At 44.4% G+C, this 21,504-nt stretch overlaps 2 protein-coding genes across 2 annotated transcripts; both read left to right on the top strand.

Annotated features, from left to right (window-relative positions):
• The first annotated feature begins 1,163 nt into the window (after window positions 1-1,163).
• LOC121457471 (olfactomedin-4-like) lies at window positions 1,164-11,868 on the top strand. The gene is made up of 6 exons (XM_041666159.1): window positions 1,164-1,229; window positions 3,091-3,243; window positions 3,934-4,158; window positions 4,349-4,514; window positions 4,882-5,041; window positions 11,190-11,868. Exons 1-6 carry the CDS (start codon window positions 1,164-1,166, stop codon window positions 11,866-11,868), a joined length of 1,449 nt encoding a protein of 482 aa, XP_041522093.1.
• Window positions 11,869-19,310: 7,442 nt separating this feature from the next.
• Window positions 19,311-21,023, top strand: LOC121457346 (ubiquilin-like protein). The gene has a single exon (XM_041666025.1). The coding sequence runs from the start codon at window positions 19,311-19,313 to the stop codon at window positions 21,021-21,023; it is 1,713 nt and encodes a 570-aa protein (XP_041521959.1).
• Window positions 21,024-21,504: the final 481 nt, after the last annotated feature.

Below are 21,504 nucleotides of genomic sequence, written 5' to 3'. Positions count from 1 at the left end.
ATTTTCCTATATTGCAAAGTAATGCAATTCCCCATAATTATATGTACCACAGCTCTTGAAGTCTTTCTAGAATGGGAAGTGGGAGATTTCATGCGCCTTGTTAAAACAGGTGTACAGCACAGGCAGGCTCTAAAAGGATGAGTGAGTAGTTGAGGGCCCTGGTACTAAGTGCTGCAGTGTCTGGATTTAGGGGAACTGTGAGAAATAGGGAAGCAACAGAAGTCATAACAGAATAAGAGTGGAATGATTAGCCCTTTACGGCAACCTTTCTGGGAAATGTAGCATCTCTGAGGCACATGACCAAATGATAGTCCACATTGCTTGAGAAATAGGTACTCCAGTAAGATGGCTTAAAAAAAGAGAGGGTGGGAGAGATTTTGGATAGCCAAAAGAGAGAGCCCTGAGCTGTGATTTCTCGTCCAGGTCTTAGGAACCAAACTCTTCCTTCTCCATAGGAATATCTGCTTGAGAGGCCGGAGAACTTGAGGCCTGATAGCCTCCTGCTGCTGGAGGCATGGAGGCTTCTTAGCACACAGACAGCAGAGGCTGGGTGCATTTGGAGTAGCGATACCAGGGGAGCATCTGGAGGGGAGTAGAGTAAAAATGTTTAGAGTACCCAGGAGAGTGGAGGAGGCAGCTCGCTAAAGAAGGTTTGTAACAGGGCAAAATAGTGCTGTGATGTTTGCATTTCCCCCAGGGGCACACTTTGGCCTCTTTTCAAGGGACATGATTAAGTGGTTAAGTAAATGGCTTCTGCCCTTAGGTTGAACAGGTTAGGTTGCATTTCCTTCTAGAGCCTTCCTCCCTCTCTGAAAATTGATGAAAGACCATAATCCTCTTTGAAAGGGACCCTTCCCAAGGTCTGCCAGATCTCTCAGGTTTGTTTTAATCTATTTGTGTAGGAGGGCCTGGCAAGGCAGGAACAGATCTCTGTTTGGGATGGATGAGGGCAACCCTGTTTTCATAGAAGAAATACACTTCCACCCATGTTTGAAGTTGCCAGTTTTTTCTGATCCCCTTTCCCAACTTCAAGATCCTACACATAGCTTAGCTTTTTTGGATGTTGAAATCTTTGTCACCTCCTACTGAGACTATTCATTGGCAATGGAAATAAAAGCTCAGGGTAGTCTAGGGACTTAGCCCATACCTACAGCTGGACCAAGATGCACTCTGACCTAGCTCTTTTGGCCCCTTTTCTGCTGCTCCTGGCACTTCCAGGACAGCCTCAGGTACAGGCAAAGGGTGAAGGTATCATGTAGGAGAGATAGTTCTATGTTTTAGGCTGGCCGCTTTCTTCCGTTCTCATTCCCAGGTCTGCGGCAAGAGTAAAGACAGAGAAAACTGGAGGAGAGATGATGATGGATGGGATGCCATTTTGTTGGTTGGATATCTGTTGGATAGTATGGGCATAAGATGAGAGGAGGGGGAGAGAGAGAGGAGGGGGGAGAACTGTATGTTCTGATGTTACAAGTCCTTGTTTTTTACCACCACATGCGTATACTCTTCCTGTGATAAAGATGTTGGTGATGAGGATGGGATGGTCAGCCCAGGGCATTATAGATTAAGTGGCCTTATTAGGTTGAAGACATAGCCAGTGTAAGCTCTGGGTATTAGAACTCAAAAACATACAGGGGAGGTAAAGCTTCTCAGAGAAGTACAGGGATCATATATAAACCCCAGTTAGTACCATGGTCATAATCTAAAATTTAGAAGGAATTTCTAAGAGTGCTAACTTATTCAGCTTCAAAGTGAAATTGAGAAAGAATTAATGAACTACAATAGCACATCTAAGCGACTCTAAGAAGGCAGGCACTATCTCAAGTGCTCTCTCCACCTGTCTATCTTATCTATCTGTCTGTCTCTCTGTCCATCTACTTACCATCCTTGAAGTAAAACAATAGAGAAAATGCTACAATTTCTATTACTACCCATGTGAAGGTACTGGGACACAGAGAGATTACATATGCAATATGAGGGGAAATAGAAAATGTAGCTCTAGAATAAGTGGATTTGAACTGGCTGTGAGCAAACCATGTTATGCAAGGGTAAGACGAATTCAACTTATGTGTCTCTTAGCCTTAGAGTTGCCCCACTCTTGCTCTGGTTCACTGAGACAAGGGAGCTCCTTCTTGCCTTCACCTTCGTGCTTATGTTGACCCATTCCATCATAGTTTAGAGCTGTGTGGATGCCTTTGAAATAAGAGCATAAGATTTGGAATAAATACCTAACTTTGGAGAAGTTCCCAGCCTTGTTAATTATTAGTTACATGATTTTATAAGATTCTTTTAATCTCAGACCCTTGTGTTTTTCAACTGAAATTCCTGGATCCCCACTCACCTCAAGAAATGTTCTTGTGAGTGTTAGCTCTGGATCCAGATGTGGACTCCTCCTGCTGCTTCTCTTGATGATTATGAACTCTCTCTACATGCTTCCTTCAGGAGAGGCTGAGCTTGTAGAGAACTTTGTTGTAGGGGTTGTAGAGGTTTTGTTGACAACTGAAGCTCCGTAAGCCTGCCTCGGTGTTTTTTCTGAAAGAAATATAAATTGTGGAGTGTAGCTATCTGCACTTATAGTAGAGATATTTCATTTGTATTTCAAGAAATGAAGCTTGCCTGAAGGCCGGAGAGTAAAACAGCCCCACTGGTGCCCTACAGACCAGGCTGGCCATGAACTCACACAGATCCTGAGTGCTGGGATCAAAGGCCCTCGCCACCACTGCGTGTAAAGAGTTCAAAGCCAGCCTAGTCTGTAAAGCTGACCAGTGCACCTGTTATACTCTCTGATTTTCAGGCAAGCTTTATTTATTAAAATGCAAATGGAATATCACTATGTGCACTCAATACATGATTCAGGGTAAGAGTGAGTGGTCAACTAACAGAAGTTAGGAGAGGACTGAAGCTTCATTGTTGGCAAATTAAAGTAACTCAAACTCCCAACACAGGGATCCCTCAGCAGGCAGTAAGATTCATAGTGTTCCCCACCACCCCACAGCAGAGCTGGCCTCTCTCCCTGACTTGCTTTTGCAAATAGCCTATAATGATCCAGTGTGCTTCGTTGCCCTCAGTATGCCTTTGACCCTGATTTTGCAGTTGGTGAGAAATGCGTTCAATTCCACGGATGAGAGTGGCACTTTCCAGTGTGTGGTCCATCTGCCCAACAACTCGGTATTCCTGCAGCAGCTGGAACAGCTACAGAATACACTACAGGATCTCATTGGCAAGTATGAACAACAGCTGTCCAAGGTGAGTGAGTGCTGGAGATGGGGCAGTTGCAAGACCATCTTTTACTGACTTCAGTTTAGTCGTGACTCCATGGCAATGATTCCCTGGATTTGAGATCAAACCTAAGAAAGAAAGGGAAATTTGGTACTATTCTTAATGTTTCCCATAGTAAAGCATGGCTTATGATGTTTATAGGAGCTTCTTACATTGATAGATAAAATACTGATTGTAGATCCATTGAAAAACAAGACGGGGGAAACACAGACATGCATATCATCTAATCAAAGGGTTGAACGCAGGATGATCAATGTGGAGGATCAAAGAGCAGATTTGCCATAATGAACTGAACTAGAGGTGCCACGTGGAACGGTGGGGTGAAATACTATATCTGTAGTTCAGTGTTGCTAATGGTCTAGCAAACCTTACTTGCTGGACTCCTTGGGAAGCTTCATGATATATGGCCAGACTGGAAGCTGGTATTGTTTATCTCTTGTGCTAGTCCTAAGGGGTGGGTGACTCTAAAGGTTCTATGAATAGTATAGTTGGTATTTTCTTTCCTTCAGAGAAACAGGGACCTGAGTGTTCTCAGATAGGAAGTTGAGTTATTACTACTGTTAAATAAAGTGATAGACAGAAGGTGGATGTCAGTGGATGAGAAGAGTAGGGCTCCTTGACATCTGGAGGAACAATATGCCCGTCCTTCATGCCCAGGCCAAGGAGTGTGCACCTACCACTGAAGACCAAGACAGTCAGACTTTGGAGGTGAGTCACATGCTGGAGTCCAGGAATCCTGGTGTCACTGGGTCCCAATATGACAACCCAGCGTTCAACCTGCTACACCTAGAACTGGAACGTGCACAGGAGTTGATAGCCCAGCTTCAGGTCAAGGCAGGTGTCAGCGGGGCCCCGGAGCTCCTCCACCAACTCCGGAACCAGGTGTGTAGAGGGATCAAAGTGCTCCCCCTTCCCCTTCCTCTCACACCCTCCTTTCTTACCTGATTAGCTATGATAGACACTTCCCCAAACCTCTTCTTTCTGGAGAAGACGCCTAACCCAGAAAATCAAGAGTGCCAGTTTAGCTTGAGGACACCCTGTGATCCACATTCCTGGGATCTCATTCCCTCAGGTCACTAATGCCAGTCTGAGCCTGAAGCTTCTGGCTAACGCAGACTTCCGAAGCTTTCGTGCTCTCCAACAGGAGGTGGACGTCCTTGAGGGACGACTAAGTGAGTGTGAGAGGGAGAAGGAACAGGAACAGTCTTCCAGACACCCTGGTCCACCCCTGGCTCCGGGTGAGTTCACAGACTGAATTCCCCAAGATTTTCTCTATTTACTGGGCCAAATGCGTGATTGCTACAGTAGCCTTAGGGACGATTGGGAGGCCAGTAGGTCTTGCTAAGGAATAAGTCTTCAGTTTTCTGATTGTACCAAAACTGGTATCTTCTCATGGACATATCCACATATGCAGTCATTTATACATCTAATAGCCAGGCACATGCATTCATCTCTATCCATGCAAAATCAGTCTATTTATATGATTATGCATGCAGTTGCATGAACATGTTCTCAAGCACACATGTACTGATTACACTCCATCCTCTGCATCAGTGGATTATATGCTTTGTAGCTAGCTCATATCTCGCTTGCACTGCCCTGTAGGTTCCTGCACTCATGGAGGCCTACAGAAAGTGAGCAGACCCATTGTGCTGAAGCTCAACTGGAGGGGTTTATCATACAAAGTAGGTGCCTGGGGCCGAGACTCAGCACCCAACCCAGTTTCTGCCCTTTACTGGGTGTCTCCCCTGCGTGCTGATGGCAGGTGAGTCCTGGATGACAAACTTTATGTACCTGGGTCCATCCCATATGTACTTTAGCCTGGTCCTGACAGGCTTCTTAGTAGCCCTAGCACTGATTCTTTTTTTAAAAGGTTTTTATTCATTTTAAATAACAACCACAGTTGTCTCCCCTTCCTCCACACACCTGATCCACTTCTCAGAGATCCCATGGACAGTCAACAAATCCTGGCAGATCAATTTGAGGCAGGACTAAGCCCCTCCCCACTACATCATGACTGAGCAAGGTAACCCACCATAGTGAATGGGCTCCAACAGCCAGTTCATTCATCAGGGATAAATTCTGATCTTACTGCCAGGGGACACATAAATAGACCAAGCCACACAACTGTTACCCAATTTCAGAGGGCCTAGTTTGGTCCCATGCAGGTTCCCCAGATGTCAGTTCAGAGTCCATGAGCTCCCACTAGATCAGGTCAGCTGTCTCTGTGGTTTTTCCCCATCATGATCTTGACCCCTTTGCTGATGTTATCCATCTTCCCTCTTTTTGACTGGACTCCAGGAGCTAGGCCTAGGGCTTGGCTGTGGATCTCTGCTTATCTTTTCATCACTTACTAGATGAAGGTCCTATGATGACAATTAGGATGGTTATCAATCTGATTACTGGGGAAGGCCAGTTCAGGCAACCTCTCCACTACTGCAAGGAGTCTTCTTTTAATAATTCATTTTAATTTATTTTTATTGAGCTCTACATTTTTCTCTGCTCCCTTCCCTGCCTCTCTCCTCCCTTTCAATCCTCCCCCAAGGTCCCCACGCTCCCAGTTTACTCAGGAGATCTTGTCTTTTTCTATTTCCCATGTAGATTAGATCCATGTATGTCTCTCTTAGGGTCTTCACTGTTGTCTGTACAATTCTCCAGGTTTGTGATTTGTAGACTGGTTTTCTTTGCTTTATGTTTAAAAGCCATTTATGAGTGAGTACATGTGATAATTGTCTTTCTGGGTCTGGGTTACCTCAATCAAAATGGTGGTTTTTAGCTCCTTCCATTTGCCTGCAAAAGTCAAGATGTCGTTATTTTTTTTTCTGTTGTGTAGTACTCCGTTGTGTAAATGTATCACATTTTCCTTATCCAATCTTTGGTCAAGGGGCATTTAGGTTGTTTTCAGGTTCTGGCTATGAGAAACAATGCTCCTATGAACATAGTTGAGCACATGTCCTTGTGGTATGATTGAGCATCTTTTGCATATGTACCAAAAGTGGTATTGCTGGGTATTGAGGAAGGTTTTTTTTCCTAATTTTCTGAGAAATCACCATACTGTTATCCAAAGGGCTGTACCCCCTGCAATGCAGGAGTGCTCCCTTTACCCCACAACCTGTCCAGCATAAGTTGTCATCAGTGTTTTTGATCTTGGGTATTCTTTCATTTGTAAGATGGAATCTCAGAATTGTTTTGATTTGCATTTCTCTGATGGCTAAGGATGTTTAGCATTTCCTAAAGTGTCTTTTAGATTCCTCTGTTGAGAGTTCTCTGTTTAACACTGTACTCCATTTTTTTATTGCATTATTTGTTTTGGTGATCAGTTTTTTTTTTTGTTTTTTTTTTTTGCAAGGAGTCTTAACTGGGGTCATCTTTGTGGATTCTTGGTAATTTCTCTAGTAATAGGTTTCTCCCTAACCCCAAATTGGCTCCCTCTCTCAAGATATTTCTTTCACTGTTCTCCTTCTCTGTCTCTCCCACAACTCGACCATCCTGTTCCCTCTTATTCTCATCCCCCACTCCTTCCCCTTCCCTCCAGGTTACCCAGGAGATCTTACCTATTTCATCTTCCTAGGAAATGAGTAATACTTCATTGTGTAAATGTATCACATTTTCTTCAATCATTTTTCGGCTGAGGGGCATCTAGGTTGTTTCCAGGTTCTGGCTGTTTTGAATAATGCTGCTATGAAAATATTAGAGAAAGTGTTCTTGGGGTATGATTGAGCATACTTTGGCTCAAGAGAGGTATTGCTGAGTCTTGGGGGAGATTGATTCACAATTTTCTGAAAAACTGCCATACTGATTTCCTAAGCGACTGTATAGTCTGTACTCCCACCTGCAGTGAAGAAGTGTTTCCCTTACTCCACATCCTCTCCAACTTAAGCTGTCATCAGTGTTTTTATCTAAGTCATTCGGACAGGTGTGAGATGATATCTCAGAGTCATTTTGATGTGCATTACCCTAATGATTAAGAATGTTGAGCAATTCCTTCAACGTCTTTTGGCCATTTGAGTTTCTTCTGTTGAGAATTCTCAGTTTAGTTCTGTACCCTATTTTTAAATTGAGTTATTTAGGAGTTTGATGTCTGGTTTCTTCAGTTCTTTATATATTTGGAGATCAGTCCTCTGTCAGATGTGGGGTTGTTGAAGATCTTTTCCCATTCGGTATGCTGTCATTTTATTTACTATATTTTTTGCCCTATGGAAGCTTCTCAGTTTCGAGAGGTCCCATTTTTTAATGTTGTTCTCAGTGTCTGTGCTACTGGTGTTATATTAAGGAAGTGGTCTCCTGTGCCAATGCATCCAAGGCGATTTCCCAGTTTCTCTTGTATGAGGTTCAGTGTAACTAAATTTTCGTTGAAGTCTTTAATCCACTTGGACTTGAGCTTTGTGCGTGGTGCTAGACATTAACTTATTTGCACTCTTCCACATGCCATCATTCGGTTAAGCCAGCACCATTTGTTGAGGCTGCTTTCTTTTTTCCATTGTACAATTTTGCTTCTTTGTCAAAAATCGGGTGTTCACAGGTGTGTGGATTAGTGTCAGAGTCCTCAGTTTGATTCCATTAATCCACATATTTCTTTTTATGCAAATATCAAGCTGTTTTTATTATTATAGTTCGAGGTCTGTGAAGAATTGTGTTAGGATTTTGATAGGGATTGCACTGAATCTGTAGATTGCTTTTGGCAACATGAACATTTTTACTATGTTGTTCCAACCCATTCAAGAGTGTGGGAGATAGTTCCATTTTGTGATATTGTCTTCAATTTCTTTCCTCAAAGACATGAAGTTCTTGTCATCAGGTCTTTCCCTTGTTTGGTTAGAGTTGCCCCAAGGTATTCTTTATTACTTGTGACTATTGTAAAGGGTGATATTTCTCTGACATTTTTCACCCCATTTATCATTTGTTTATAGGATGGTGATTTTATTTTATTTTTTTTAGTTAGTCTTGTATCCCATCACATTACTGAAGGTATTTATCAATTTTAGGTGTTTACTGGTAGAATTTTTGAGGTCGCTAATGAGTACTATCATGGCAAATAGCAAAAGTTCAATTTCTTCATTTCCAATTTGTATCCCTTTGATCTCCTTTTGTTGCTTATTGCTTTGGCTAGAATTCTGAGTGTTATACTGAATAGATATGGAAAGTGGACAGTTTTGTTTTGTTTCTGATTTTATTGGATTGCTTTGAGTTTCTCTTCATTTAGTTTGATGTTGATTGTTGGCTTGCAGTAAATTGTCTTTATTATGTTTATGTATTTTCCTTGTCTCCCTGATCTCTCCAAGACCTTTATCATGATGGGGTATTGGATTTTGTGGAAAGCTTTTTCAGTATGAAATGAGATCATCATGTGGGTTTTTTCTTTCTTTCAGTTTGTTCATATGGTAGATTACATTGACAAATTTTCATATGTTGAGCTATCCCTGCATTTCTGGGTTGAAGCCTACTTGACAATGATGAATGATTGGTTTTGTTTTTTGTTTTTTTAATGTGTTCTTGGATTCGTGTTGCCAGTATATTACTGAAAATTTTTGAATCAAGGTTCATAAGGGAAATTGGTCTGAAATTCTCTTTCTTTGTTAAATCTTTTTGTGGCTTGGGTATCAGGGTAACTGTACCCTCATGAAGTTTGGGAATGTTCCTTCCATTTCTATTGTGTGGAATAATTTGAAAAATATTGATAATAGCTCTTTGAAATTTTGTTAGAATTCTGCACTGAAACAATCTGTCCCTGGTTTGCTTTTTGTTGTTGTTGTTGTTGTGAAACTTTAAATGACTTCTTCTATTTCCTTAGGGGTTATAGGTTTATTTAAACTGTGTATCTGGTCTTGAGTTAATTTTGGTATGTGGTACCTATACAGAAAATTGTCAATTTCTTTTAGAGTTTTCAGTTTTATGGAGTTCAGGCTTTTGAAGTATGACTTGATGATTCTCTGGATTTCCTCTGTGTCTCTTGTTATGTCCCCCTTCTCATTTCTAATTTTGTTAATTTGCATATTCTCTCTCTGTTTTTATATTAGTTTGGATAAGGGTTTGTCTATCTTGTTGATTTTCTCAAAGAACCAGCTCTTTGTCTCATTGATTCCTTATATTGTTTTTTTGTGTGTGTCTATTTTGTTGACTTCAGCCCTCAATTTGATTATTTCCTGTCTTCTACTTGTTTTGAGTGTGTTTGCGTGTTTTTCTTCTAGAGCATTTAGCTGTTTTGTTAAGTCACTAGTATGAGATCTTGCCAAATTATTCATGAAGGCATTTAGTGCTATGAATTTTTCTTTGCCCTGCTTTCAGAATGTACCATAAGTTGGAGTATGTTTTACATTCATTTTCATTGAATTCTAGGAAGGTTTAATTTCTTTCTTTATTTCTTCCTTGACCCAGTTGTGGATAAGTTGAGCATTGTTCAGTTTCTATGAGTTTGTAGGCTTTCTGTACTTGGTGCTATTGTTATATTCTAACATGTGATGGTGATCCAATAAGATACAGGGGATTATTCCAATTTTTTATATCTATTGATATTTGCTTTGTGACTGAGTATGTGGTCAGTTTTAGAGAATGTCTCATGAGGTACTGAGAAGAGGCATATTATTTTGTATTCGGGTATAATGTTCTAAAGATATCTAATAAGTTCATTTGAGTTACAAAATCTGTTAGTTCCCTTATTTCTTGCTAAGTTTCTGTCTGGCAGACCTGTCCACTGGCTAGCAACAGTGTGGCTGTTGCTTTTCAAAATGGTTATTTATTTCAACATAGTATACAATATGTAGGAGATGGAATGAAAATACCATTTGACCCCAAAGTTGCTACTCTAAATTGCTTTCCCAGTTCTCTTTTTTTTGTGTGTTTGAGCATTTCATAGCAAAGGACAATGTATTTTCATGATGCTCATCCTCCCTACCTGATTCACCCCCATATTGCACCTTAATATTTATGTCCTCTTCTTCTGTAATTACACATACATACACACACACTAACACACTTTCTTCTATAATTACACATACTCACACACACACGCTCATACACACACTCTTCTGTAATTACACACACACAGACACACATGCATACATAAACATACATTCAGACGTACACACACACACGCTCATACACACTCTCTTCTGTAATTACACACACACAGACACACATGCATACATAAACATACACTCAGACGTACTCACACACACACATGCTCATACACACTCTCTTCTGTAATTACACACACACAGACACACATGCATACATAAACATACATTCAGACATACACACACACACGCTCATACACACTCTCTTCTGTAATTACACACACACAGACACACATGCATACATAAACATACATTCAGACGTACTCACACACACACGCGCTCATACACACTCTCTTCTGTAATTACACACACACAGACACACATGCATACATAAACATACATTCAGACGTACTCACACACACTCTCATACTATCACACACACACTTACATACTCACACAGTCTGAGTCCAGGGAGTTTTTCCCACATGTACACGTGTGTTGGACTGACCATAAGGGCATGGGCAATCTATTAGGAGGAAAACAGATGCTCCTTCCCTCCACACAGCTGTGAAGTGCTTGTAACTCTCCACCTAGGGTTAAGACCTCCTAAATATTTCCCACATCTATGCTGAGTCATCTATTGATCTAGTGCAGGTCTTATGTAGGTCACCATACTATTGTGAGCTCGTGGGTGAGACATTCCTATCATGTCTAGAAGACACAGCACTGCTCAGGGTCCTTTGGCTGTTACACTTAATCTTTCCACCCCCACTTCTGCTGCGTTCCCTGGGCTTGATTATAGGGGTTGTGTTACAGATGCCCCACTATCATTTTCATTGTTCTTTAGTACTTATTGCTGCTGTCACTTAATGGTTCTACTGTGTGGGGTTCTTGGCCTAGGTACTTTGATTACTACCGGTTGTACAAATCCTATGGTGACCTGGTGGTTCTGAAGCACTATGAGCAGTGGAAGATGGGCTATGGTGATGGCAGTGGCAACACCGTCTACAAGAACTTCATGTACTTTAACTACTACGGCACAGGAGACATGGCCAAGGTGGACCTTTCTTCCAACACCCTGGTGCTGCGACGTCCATTGCCTGGTGCCACCTACAACAACCGCTTCTCCTATGCTGCTGTGCCATGGACTACCTTAGATTTTGCCGGTGACGAGAAGGGGCTGTGGGTGCTCTATGCCACAGAAGAGAGCAAGGGTAACCTGGTAATAAGTCGTCTCAATGACAGCACCCTAGAAGTTGAGCAGACCTGGTATACTAGCCAGTACAAGCCTTCTCTTTCAGGGGCCTTCATGGCCTGTGGGGTGCTCTATGCTTTACGCTCGCTAAGCACACATCAAGAGGAGATCTTTTATGCTTATGACACGGCCACCAGTCAGGAACACCAACTCAGCATCCTGTTGGACAAGATGTTGGAAACACTGCAAGGCATCAATTACTGTCCTTGGGACCACAAGCTCTATGTATACAATGACGGATTCTTAATAAATTACGATCTCACCTTCCTGACAGTAAAGGAAAGGCTGCCAAGCTCTCCCATTAAAGGGCCTTCTGGGGCTTAAGCTCCAATCAATCCTATCAGATCCAACAAACCCTCCAGGCCAGGAGACTCTGTGACTGATCAGAGTACTCATAAAAATACTCTGTCTTCCTTACCTCTAGGACACCTCTCTTAACAATCACCTACCTAAATGATTGAAGTACAGTGATTATATTTAGTTCTGTATGTAATCAATATCTCAATCAACACATTAAGCTGCTAAGAATGGCCTGCAATGATTCGATTAAGAAAAAAATACAGTCTTAGCTAGAGCGGGTTTGGAAAGGTAGCTGAGTGCTGAATTATGTGTTTAGCATGCATCAGGTTCTACATTCAATGCTTAGCACATTGGGGTGGGAGGGCAACTCATCATTCAATCCTTAGCATTAAAAAATAACCAAAAAAATTAGCTAGAGAAATGAGAGAAATGTTGCCCTTTTCTGATATTTGGGCATCATGCTTTTAAACTTAGCAGGACAGTTACTAGAATTCTAGGATCATGTGACCTTTCATTCTAAGGGTAGAGCTGAGTCCATCTGATTCCAGTGACCCATGGGCGCTGGTATTGAGAGTGGGGTACAGAAGTTCCCTTTATACATCCACACCACCAAAGGGTTCTACAGAGAAGAGAGGCAGAATCTTGGCCTGAAGATATGTTCTTCACTACCCTCAACCACACCTGACCCTGTTCTAGGAAGTCAGCTTCAGAATTAGTCAGGATAAGTAGCATGGGATATGGTTGGGACTGTGAATCGAGACATTCCCAATAAAAACTTCTTGGTATGATTGCAGGAAGTCTTCTAGCATGTGTTTGTTCTCTCCTTACCCTGTTTAGTGTGCTGAGAAGGTGTGAGTTTAAATTCTCCCTGTGTTCCTCATCTGTCCATACAGTGATCCCCTTTCTAGGCAGCTGTATAAACACAGATTCCCAAGCTATCGTGGCCATAGAGGATGCATGCACTGTATTTGAGTGTATATTTGCAAACATGAATTTTAGAACATTTGTGCTTTCAATTTGTAAATGTAATGAGTCTACATTTATATATTTATATAAATATCTTAACATAGCCACTAATAATTCATCAGCTTTCTAAGAAAAACAATCAAATGCTAGCTCCAAGAAGCTGGGATACTGAGAATCTTGCCAGAAACTGTTTCCTGTAGGAAATGCAGTGTTTACCACTTTCCCTGCTACCAATTGGTCTAGATATACCTGCCATCTCTGGTGTTTTCACTTAAGACTGAGCAATAATCTTGAAATCAATCAGTTTAGAAAGTCTGTTATGATGGCATAGGGATCAAGCCACTTATAAATTATGTGAATAAAAAGTGTGCTGTAAAGAGCAGCCTGTTCACCTCTATTTTGGAGTTTCTTAAAGAAAGCCCCTATGGCCAGTCGTACCCCTAATTCTCAGAGAAGAAAATAATCTTTACCTACTATGTGGGAACATTCTCACTTAAGTCTAGAATTCCACAGTCTGGGCCTCAGAGGAATATGTGGCTTCCTTTTCACTTAAGATCTTCACTTTTGTTTCATTTCCCTTCCTCCCTCCCTCCCTCCTTCCCTTTCTTCCTCTTTCTCTCTCTCTCTCTTTCTCTTTCTTTTCTTCGTTTTTTTAAACATTATTTTTTTTAATTTCACATCATAATTCCCAATGTTGTTCATAATACATTGCCTCCAGATCTGCCCTTTACCCCTGCAGCATGTCCCCCCAAAAGAACCCCCCAAAGTTTATTGAAAACAAAGAAAATAAACAACCCACCTTGCTCTTCCACCTGTCCATCACCTCTTTATTCATCCTAGTGGTGTCAGGACCTGTATCATGTCACGCAGTATACCCTTTGGTCCAATCAGCCCCACTCTCAAAATGTTCATTGCTATGAGTCATTGGCCTGGTTCAAGGCCTCCGGCACACCACCGTCACTGAAACTCATCTCAGATACTCTGTTGTTGCCCCGAGTCATGGAGATCCAGCATTTACTGTTCCATAGGGCCAGTCTCCTCACAAACTCCAGCAGGAGATGGGTTGGGTAGATGTTAGGGTGGGCCAACCCAAGGCCCAGGATGTGGGTCTGGATGCTAACTGAGCTGGTCAGTCCAGGCCACTTGTGGCCACCCTTGTCAGGAGAGGGGTGGAGCCAGCTCTCTTTGACACATGCCAGGGGCCAGCCCTCCCACACCCATGGTGAGGGGTGAGGGGTGGGGCTTGGTCAGCTCTCTCCTGAATACAGTAGAGAGTTAGCTTTCCCATGGGAGAGGTCAGGACAAGTTTTCCTGCTGCAGTGTCCAGCAAGGGGCAGGACCAGCTATCCCAGGGTCAGTGATGGGCAGGGATGGCCCAGCACGGCCCTTTGATTTTAACACTCAAGGTTCCTACCACACTCTGTGGTATCGGAGGCCATGGGCATCATCACAGACTCCAGCTGTAGCAGGAACATGGACCCAGACATGGCCTTCAGCAGCATTTCTGGCCTGAATAACATCATGGCCCCAGGCATCAATTGCAGGACACTCAGATTGGCATGGCCTTGGTGGCAGTAAGGCCCGGGGATACCAACATTGCCATGGGATACATAGTAGAACCCTGGCATCTGTGTGACCTTTGGTGGAACCTCAGACCACAGACATTAATGCAGATCCCGCTAAGTAGGACTATGGACCCATTCTTGATCCTCATCAGCAACCTGAACCTGGATGTTACCATGGCACCTTGTGACTCATCTCTGTATGACCCTAGCTGCAGCGGGCCCTCAGATCCACATCTAACCCCAGGGAATAGCCCAGACCCTGAGTATTTGTGTGGCCTTTGGTAGTATCAGGAGCCGTGGCTATCAACCTAGGCCCTTACTGTGGTAGTGCCATGGACCCAGACATAGCCCTACACTGGCCCACATATCACCATGGCCCTGAATGGCACAGACCTTTCAGATTGGTCTGGTCCTGGTGTCAGCATGGCCCTTGTACCCTGTCATGGACTCAGGTGTGTGACCAGACCTGGATCATCCACATGACCATCAATGGTTACCAAAACCATGCATATCAACACAGATGCTGGCTGCTGCAGGGCAATGAACCAAGATATGACCCCGGCAGCAGATCATGTCTGGATGTCATTGTGTTCTCTGGTGGCAGCATGGCCACTCAGATCAACATGGCCCAAGGGCAGCATGCCCACGTGTGGTGGCCCAGACCCTGGGCATCCCTGTGGTCTTGGTGGCAACATGGGTCATAGACATCAACATAGACATCAGCTATGTTAGGATTAAGGACACAGACATAGCCCTAGGCAGTAGCCCAGACCCAGACATCACCCTGATCCTGGTAACAAGTAGCCCAACACGAACCATTCCCTGCTGCCCTGGCTTCTTCAGAACTGCCTCTTACCACAGCACACTAACCATTCTGCCCCTCTCCCATTTCTACACCCCACACTTGCTCATCGTAATGGCACTCGCCCACCTGGCCATGAATATCTTCAGTTAGGCCAGACTGCAAGGACCCAGGCTGCTGTCAAGGTCTATGCCTTGGTCCACGGTTCACCCACGGTTGGGGTCTGTATTGATGTCTATGGCCCACAGTGCACTATGGGCCACACTGACATCAAGGGCCTAGGCCACCACCTAGGGCCCTTTTGGTGTCTGAGTGCTGAGCCTCTGCCAGGGCCATGTGACCCTGAGTAGTCTTTACTGCCACCCAGGTGTCTTCTGGGCCTGTGTTGCTGTCATGGTCTGTGTTGACATCCATGGCTCCTGTTACCAGTGAATGCAGGTAGGATAAGGCTGCACAACTGCTTACCAACTGTAGCACTCAAGAGAGTGGGCCTCGAATCTCTTCAGGGAAGTACAGAAGAGATTTCCGTACCGGCCCGGTTACAAGTGAGCTGGTTGAGAGTTGGAGAGCTAGCCCCACAGTCTGTGGCATGGGTAAGGGAGAAAGACTCCACTTACCCCTTGTTCCTCATCCCTCACCACCTAAGCAAGCAGGAAAATCTGGTTCTGGGGTCAGGTGAATGAGAGAGCTGATCCTGCCTCTCACTGCCGGCAACACTCAGGAGAGCAGGCCCTGCACCTGGCCAGGGTAGCGCAATAAAGCTGACCCAGTTGACAGGAGGTGCCAGTGATCTGGAACTGCAAAGGCTGGTGGGAGATCTGGCCCCACCCTTCACCTACCATAAGGTGAAGTGGGAGAGAGAGCTGGGCCCCTCCTCCCCTCTTGCCACCTGTGGTGGGAGGGAGACCCTGCCTTGAGGTCACGAGAGTGGGAGGGAGGACTGTTCCTGCCCCTCACCAGCTGCAGCACACAGGAGCGTGGGCATGGCACCTTGCCTTGGCAACACACTAGTGCTGACTCTGTTGGTGAGGATGGATAGATGAGCTAGGCCTGTAGGTGTGAGAGCAGGTGACCTGCCCCTGCCTTCTCCCTTGTATGACAGGGATGTCAAGGGTAGAGGAAATTTGTCCCCCCAGCTCTTGCCACCTGTGTCAGGCGGGAGAGCTGACCTAGGGGCTGGGAGAAGGAAGGAGTTGGCTCTGTCCCTTACCAAGTATGGCAATCTGGAGAGCAAGCCTTGCATCTTGCCTGGGCAAAACAGTAGAGCTGACCCTGGTGGTATGAGTATGTGTGAGACAGACCTGAGGGTGTGAACAGGGAAACTGATTCTACTTCTTGCTATCTGTTACACTTGGCTCAAGAGATCGCCACTGTAGTGGATTAATTAGAAAATGCTATAGGAACTTCGGTGGCTGCAGCAGCAAAAACCCTGCAGGTACCCAAGCGGTGGCAGCAGGCCATGTGGCGGCAGGCAGTGAACAGTGGGTCCGAAAAGCAGCCAGTCCCAGGTAGGAATGGCACAGTTCCCCAAGTGGCTGCAGCAGGCCACGAGGACAGAAAGACAGATGGGCATGCCACGACACAACACTTCAGGTCTCTGAATGCGGCTGGGCCCTGGCAGGTAGCCACATGGTGCAGCGGGAGAGAGACAGCAACATGTATAGAAACACCATGCAGACTAAGATTGGATATTTATTTAGTGGGTTATAGAGGGGAAGGAGAGAAGGGGAGAAGAGCAGAGAAGGAGAGAGAGAGAGAGAAAGAGAGAGAGAGAGAGAAAGAGAGAAAGAGAGAGAAGGAAGAGATGGAAGCGGAAGCTGCTTCTTTGAGAGGGAGGTGGAAAAGGAAGAGACTCGGGCTACAAGCAAGAAGGAAGATCTATCTGCTTCAGCTGACAGGGGGAGGCAGGGTTGGAGGGTTTGTGTGGGGGAGAGTTAGGAGTGAGGAGTGGGCAGGGCTTGTCTCTTAAAGTGAACGTTCAGATCATTACAGGCAGGATGGTGACAATGAAGGAATGTTGGCAGCTGGTCAACCCAGCTACCACCCAGGCCCAGAACCAGGACTATGAGTTAGCCCACCCCAAACCCACATCCTCCATGAACTGCTGGAATGTGTGAAGGGGCTGGACCTGCAGATCAAAAGTTATGGGATCTCCATGACACAAGGCAACAACGGAATATTTTAAAAGGGTTCTCACTGAGGGATTCCGTGTTAATGGTGTAGCAGAAGCTAGAGACCTTGAACCAGACCAATAACTCACTGGAATGAACACTTACAAACAAAGATGTATGGGCTGAGTGGTGGTGGTGCACGCCTTTAATCCCAGCACCCTGGAGAAAGAGACAGGTGAATCTCCATGAGATCAATGCCAGCCTGGTCTAGAAGCTAATTCCAGGACAGTGAGATCTATTACACATAGCTGGTTTTGTCAAAAAAAAAAAAAAAAAAAAAAAAAAAAAAAAAAAAAAAAAAAAAAACACTTACTCCCGCCAAAAAATTTAAACAAATAAAGATGTATAGACTAAAGGGTCTACAGTGTGACTCAATGGGCCACATTAGAATTCAGCATTCATGCTGAGGTTTAAAAAAAAAATTTCTTTTGGTTTTTACTACTAAATTTTGTTTGGGGACAAGGTTGCAAGGGCAGAAGACAAGAGTGAGGGGACAGGAAAATGAGTGGGATCAGGATGCATGATGTGAAATCTACAAAGAATCAATAAAAAGTAAAAACAATAATATTTTATTTAATTAACTTAATTTTTGAGACAAGGTCCACTATGTGGCCTTGTTTGGACTGGAGTTCGTTATGTAGACCAGGCTCACCATAGACATCTACCTGGCTCTGCGTTCAGAGAGCTGGGATTAAGGGCTTGTTTCATTGATTCTCCTCTCCTTTTCCTTTTTAACATTCACTGTGTCCAGATCATGAGCAAACATAAGAAGCCCTCTCTGTGATGCAGTGTGAATGGAGACTGCTTCTTTGTTCTTGGTTGCCCAGACCCAAAAAATCACACAGAAACTATATTAATTACAACAGTGTTTTTAGCCTATTAGCTCAGTCTTCTTTTTTTTTAAATATTTATTTATTTATTATGCATACAATATTCTTTCTGTGTGCATGCCTGAAGGCCAGAAGAGGGCACCAGACCCCATCACAAATGGTGGTGAGCCACCATGTGGTTGCTGGGAATTGAACTCAGGACCCTTGGAAGAGCAGGCGATGCTCCCAACTGCTGTAGCTCAGTCTTCTTATTAATTAAGTCTTACATAATAAATTAACCCACTTCTATTAATCTGCATATCACTACAAGGACGTGGCCTACAGGTAAGGATCTGTGGCATCTGTCTCCCGCAGTTGTTACAGGGCATCTCTCTGACTCCATCTACTGTCTCTGTCTCTCTTCAGATTCCCACCTGGCTTTGCTCTGCTAAGCCATTGGCCAAAACAGCTTCCTTATTAGCTAATGGTAATAAAAACATATTCACAGCATACAGAGGGGAATCTCACATCAATGCAGATTTCGTTCTTGCTCTCTGGAATGAGTTTTATTCTTTAAGTGTTTCAACAAATCCAATACTTTATACTTTAACCCTAATTATTCCAAACAAGGACCTAAACACAGACATATAAAAAACACATATTCTATATCTGTTTAACTACTACTTCTACTACTCCTATTTAGTAAGAAATTTTATCTCCATTCTTGAAACTGTCCTAATTACTTTTATTATGGAGTGCGGCATCCTCGCTTTCTCAAATGTATATGTCCCTACTTCATCAGGACATATTGTGAGGCTTAAGCTGACATCACAATATTTCTTTTCTTAACAGGTCATGCCCTTGGGGTAGGACAGCTGTGAAGGTTCATCACCACTTAGTCCACTCTTTGCCAAGTATGAGTCAGTAGCCAAGCCAGGCCTCAGCTGGGCCACATCTGGAGAATTGGGGTGAGGGCACGACACCGATTAATACTGGACTCAGCCCATTCATTCTTCTTGGGGGCGCCAAGAAAAACTAACCTATGATCTTAGAACACAGCACCTGCACTGAAGGCCAGCAGTACATTTGCCTGCCCTCACCTCTCTCTGCCCCTGCTTCTGGCTGCTTCCCATCTGCCTCCCCACAAAGGTCTATGCCTCAGATTAACTCTCGAACACCTAGGATGCCCCAGAGCAGATGTCCTGCAGGTGTGCCTGCAGATGAGAATAGCTCCCCAAGTGTCATTCGAGTGATTGTGAAGACACCAGGACACCTGAACAGCTTTACAGTAGCTGGTGACACCTCAGTGAGGCAATTCAAAGAGAAGCTGTCTGCTCACTTCCAATGCCAAATGGACCAACTGGTACTGGTTTTCATGGGCCGCCTTCTCAAAGACCATGACATACTGAGTCACAGGGGCATCAAAGATGGCCAAACCATTCACGTGGTCATCAAGTCCAAGTATAGCTCCAGATCCCTGGCTCATTCTTTCCGGAACCTGTCAACGAACAATCCCTGCCATCAAGACAGAAGCACCAAAGGAAATAGTAGGGTGTGCCAGTCTGCAGGCATGGGTCAAACCAAAGAGGAATCATCCCTCCTCATGGGGTCCGACGCACCCAAGATGGGTACTCAAAGCCCAGAAGTGTACAGTCCAGAGCATATTGCACAGATGCTGGAGAATCTTTGTGTTCAGAGGATGTTGTCCAATATTGATTTCATGTGTCAGCTTATCTCAGAACATCCAGACATGCAAGAACTATTGCAGCAGAACCCAGAAGTCTCCCATTTCATCGACAATTCTGAGATCCTATGTCACACTCTGGAGTTGGCCAGGCACCTGGCTGTTATCCAAGAGATAATGCAGATCAATCAACCAGCACAGAACCTTGAGCATCTACCAAACCCACAGCCCTACCTGGGCTTAGAGACAATTCCAAATGGGAACAATGCTCTGGGCCAGACCTATGATTTCAATGACCAAATGCTCAATGGAATGCATGATCTTTTGGGGGGCAACTCTTTTACAACCCTTCTGGCTGGTCAAGTGCTAGAACAAGTCCAGACTCGTTCCCCATTTCCTCTGCCATCTGAGGAACAATTGGTCCACTTCCCTGCCCAAGACATTTATGCTAATTCTTGTGGATTATCATCAATCACCCCAACAAATCCTACTCTAAGCAGTGCTCATGATGCTTCCAGGGAAAATCCAGCCTCAGTCACCACTGAGGGCCAAAGCTATGTCTGTGCTATTCAGCAGCCAGTTGGGATTCCAACCTTACTCAGCACAGCCTTCACCCAGGAGCTTCAGGAAGATGATAAGGGTACAGCCATCCCTGTGGGTAGCTCTGATCAGGGGTTAGAGAGAGATCTCCAGCAGTCAGGTGAGCAGACCAGCTCTCAGCTCACAGGAGGAATGATCCAATTGCTTCGGAACTACCCATACATGGCTGCTCAGATGCTGCTGCTCATGAATATGCCCCAGCAGAATGAGCAGTGGAGACAACAAACTCCCACATCCTTGCAGTTATCACAGCTTTCAGACTTGCTTTTAGCCCTAGCCAACCCTAAAACATCACAAGCAATACTACAGATCGAGCATGGTCTACAGCTCTTGGCTACAGAGGCTCCTATTCTTTTGCCATGCATTGAGCCTTACCTTTGGGGTCTAGGTTGGTTTCCTTCTTCCAGCTGTAGCTACCCTGATCCAGTGCCCTGGACCCTGAATGTGTCAGACATGACTGAGCCTGAATGTTGCCTCCAATCTGGAACAGTGCTGCAGAAATCACAGTCCCCATCTGGAGACCCTTCCCATTCCTTACAATCTCCCGAGGTTCATTTCCGCAAGCAGATGGAGCATCTCTAGGCCCTGGGATTTGTGAATGACAATGCCAATCTGCAAGCACTCATTGCTACTGATGGTGACACAAACGCTGCTGTTCACAAGCTCAAGAGATCACAGGAATCCTACCCATCATGTCTTCCCATCTGCTTCCTACCTGTGTGTGGAACCATGCTCAAGAGATCACAGGAATCCTACCCATCATGTCTTCCCATCTGCTTCCTACCTGTGTGTGGAACCATGCTCAAGAGATCACAGGAATCCTAACCATCATGTCTTCCCATCTGCTTCCTACCTGCGTGTGGAACCATGCTCAAGAGATCACAGGAATCCTAACCATCATGTCTTCTCATCTGCTTCCTACCTGTGTGTGGACCCATGCTCAAGAGATCACAGGAATCCTAACCATCATGTCTTCCCATCTGCTTCCTACCTGTGTGTGGAACCATGCTCAAGAGATCACAGGAATCCTAACCATCATGTCTTCCCATCTGCTTCCTACCTG

This window comes from Microtus oregoni, unplaced genomic scaffold, assembly GCF_018167655.1.
Source record: "Microtus oregoni isolate MIOR12 unplaced genomic scaffold, Mior012 000016F_ref0000370, whole genome shotgun sequence".
Lineage (NCBI taxonomy): Eukaryota > Metazoa > Chordata > Mammalia > Rodentia > Cricetidae > Microtus > Microtus oregoni.
The sequence above is the reverse complement of the archived record's forward strand: the minus strand, read 5'-3'. Positions and strand labels throughout refer to the sequence as shown.

What these genes read in the sequence shown, in the direction of transcription:
- LOC121457471 (XM_041666159.1), top strand. Translation starts at nt 1,164, where the DNA reads ATGCACTCTGACCTAGCTCTTTTGGCCCCTTTTCTGCTGCTCCTGGCA. An exon ending in TCCACCAACTCCGGAACCAG is followed by an intron (nt 4,159 to 4,348) that starts GTGTGTAGAGGG and finishes TCATTCCCTCAG; the next exon opens with GTCACTAATGCCAGTCTGAG. An exon ending in CCCCTGCGTGCTGATGGCAG is followed by an intron (nt 5,042 to 11,189) that starts GTGAGTCCTGGA and finishes TTCTTGGCCTAG; the next exon opens with GTACTTTGATTACTACCGGT.
- LOC121457346 (XM_041666025.1), top strand. Translation starts at nt 19,311, where the DNA reads ATGCCTCAGATTAACTCTCGAACACCTAGGATGCCCCAGAGCAGATGT.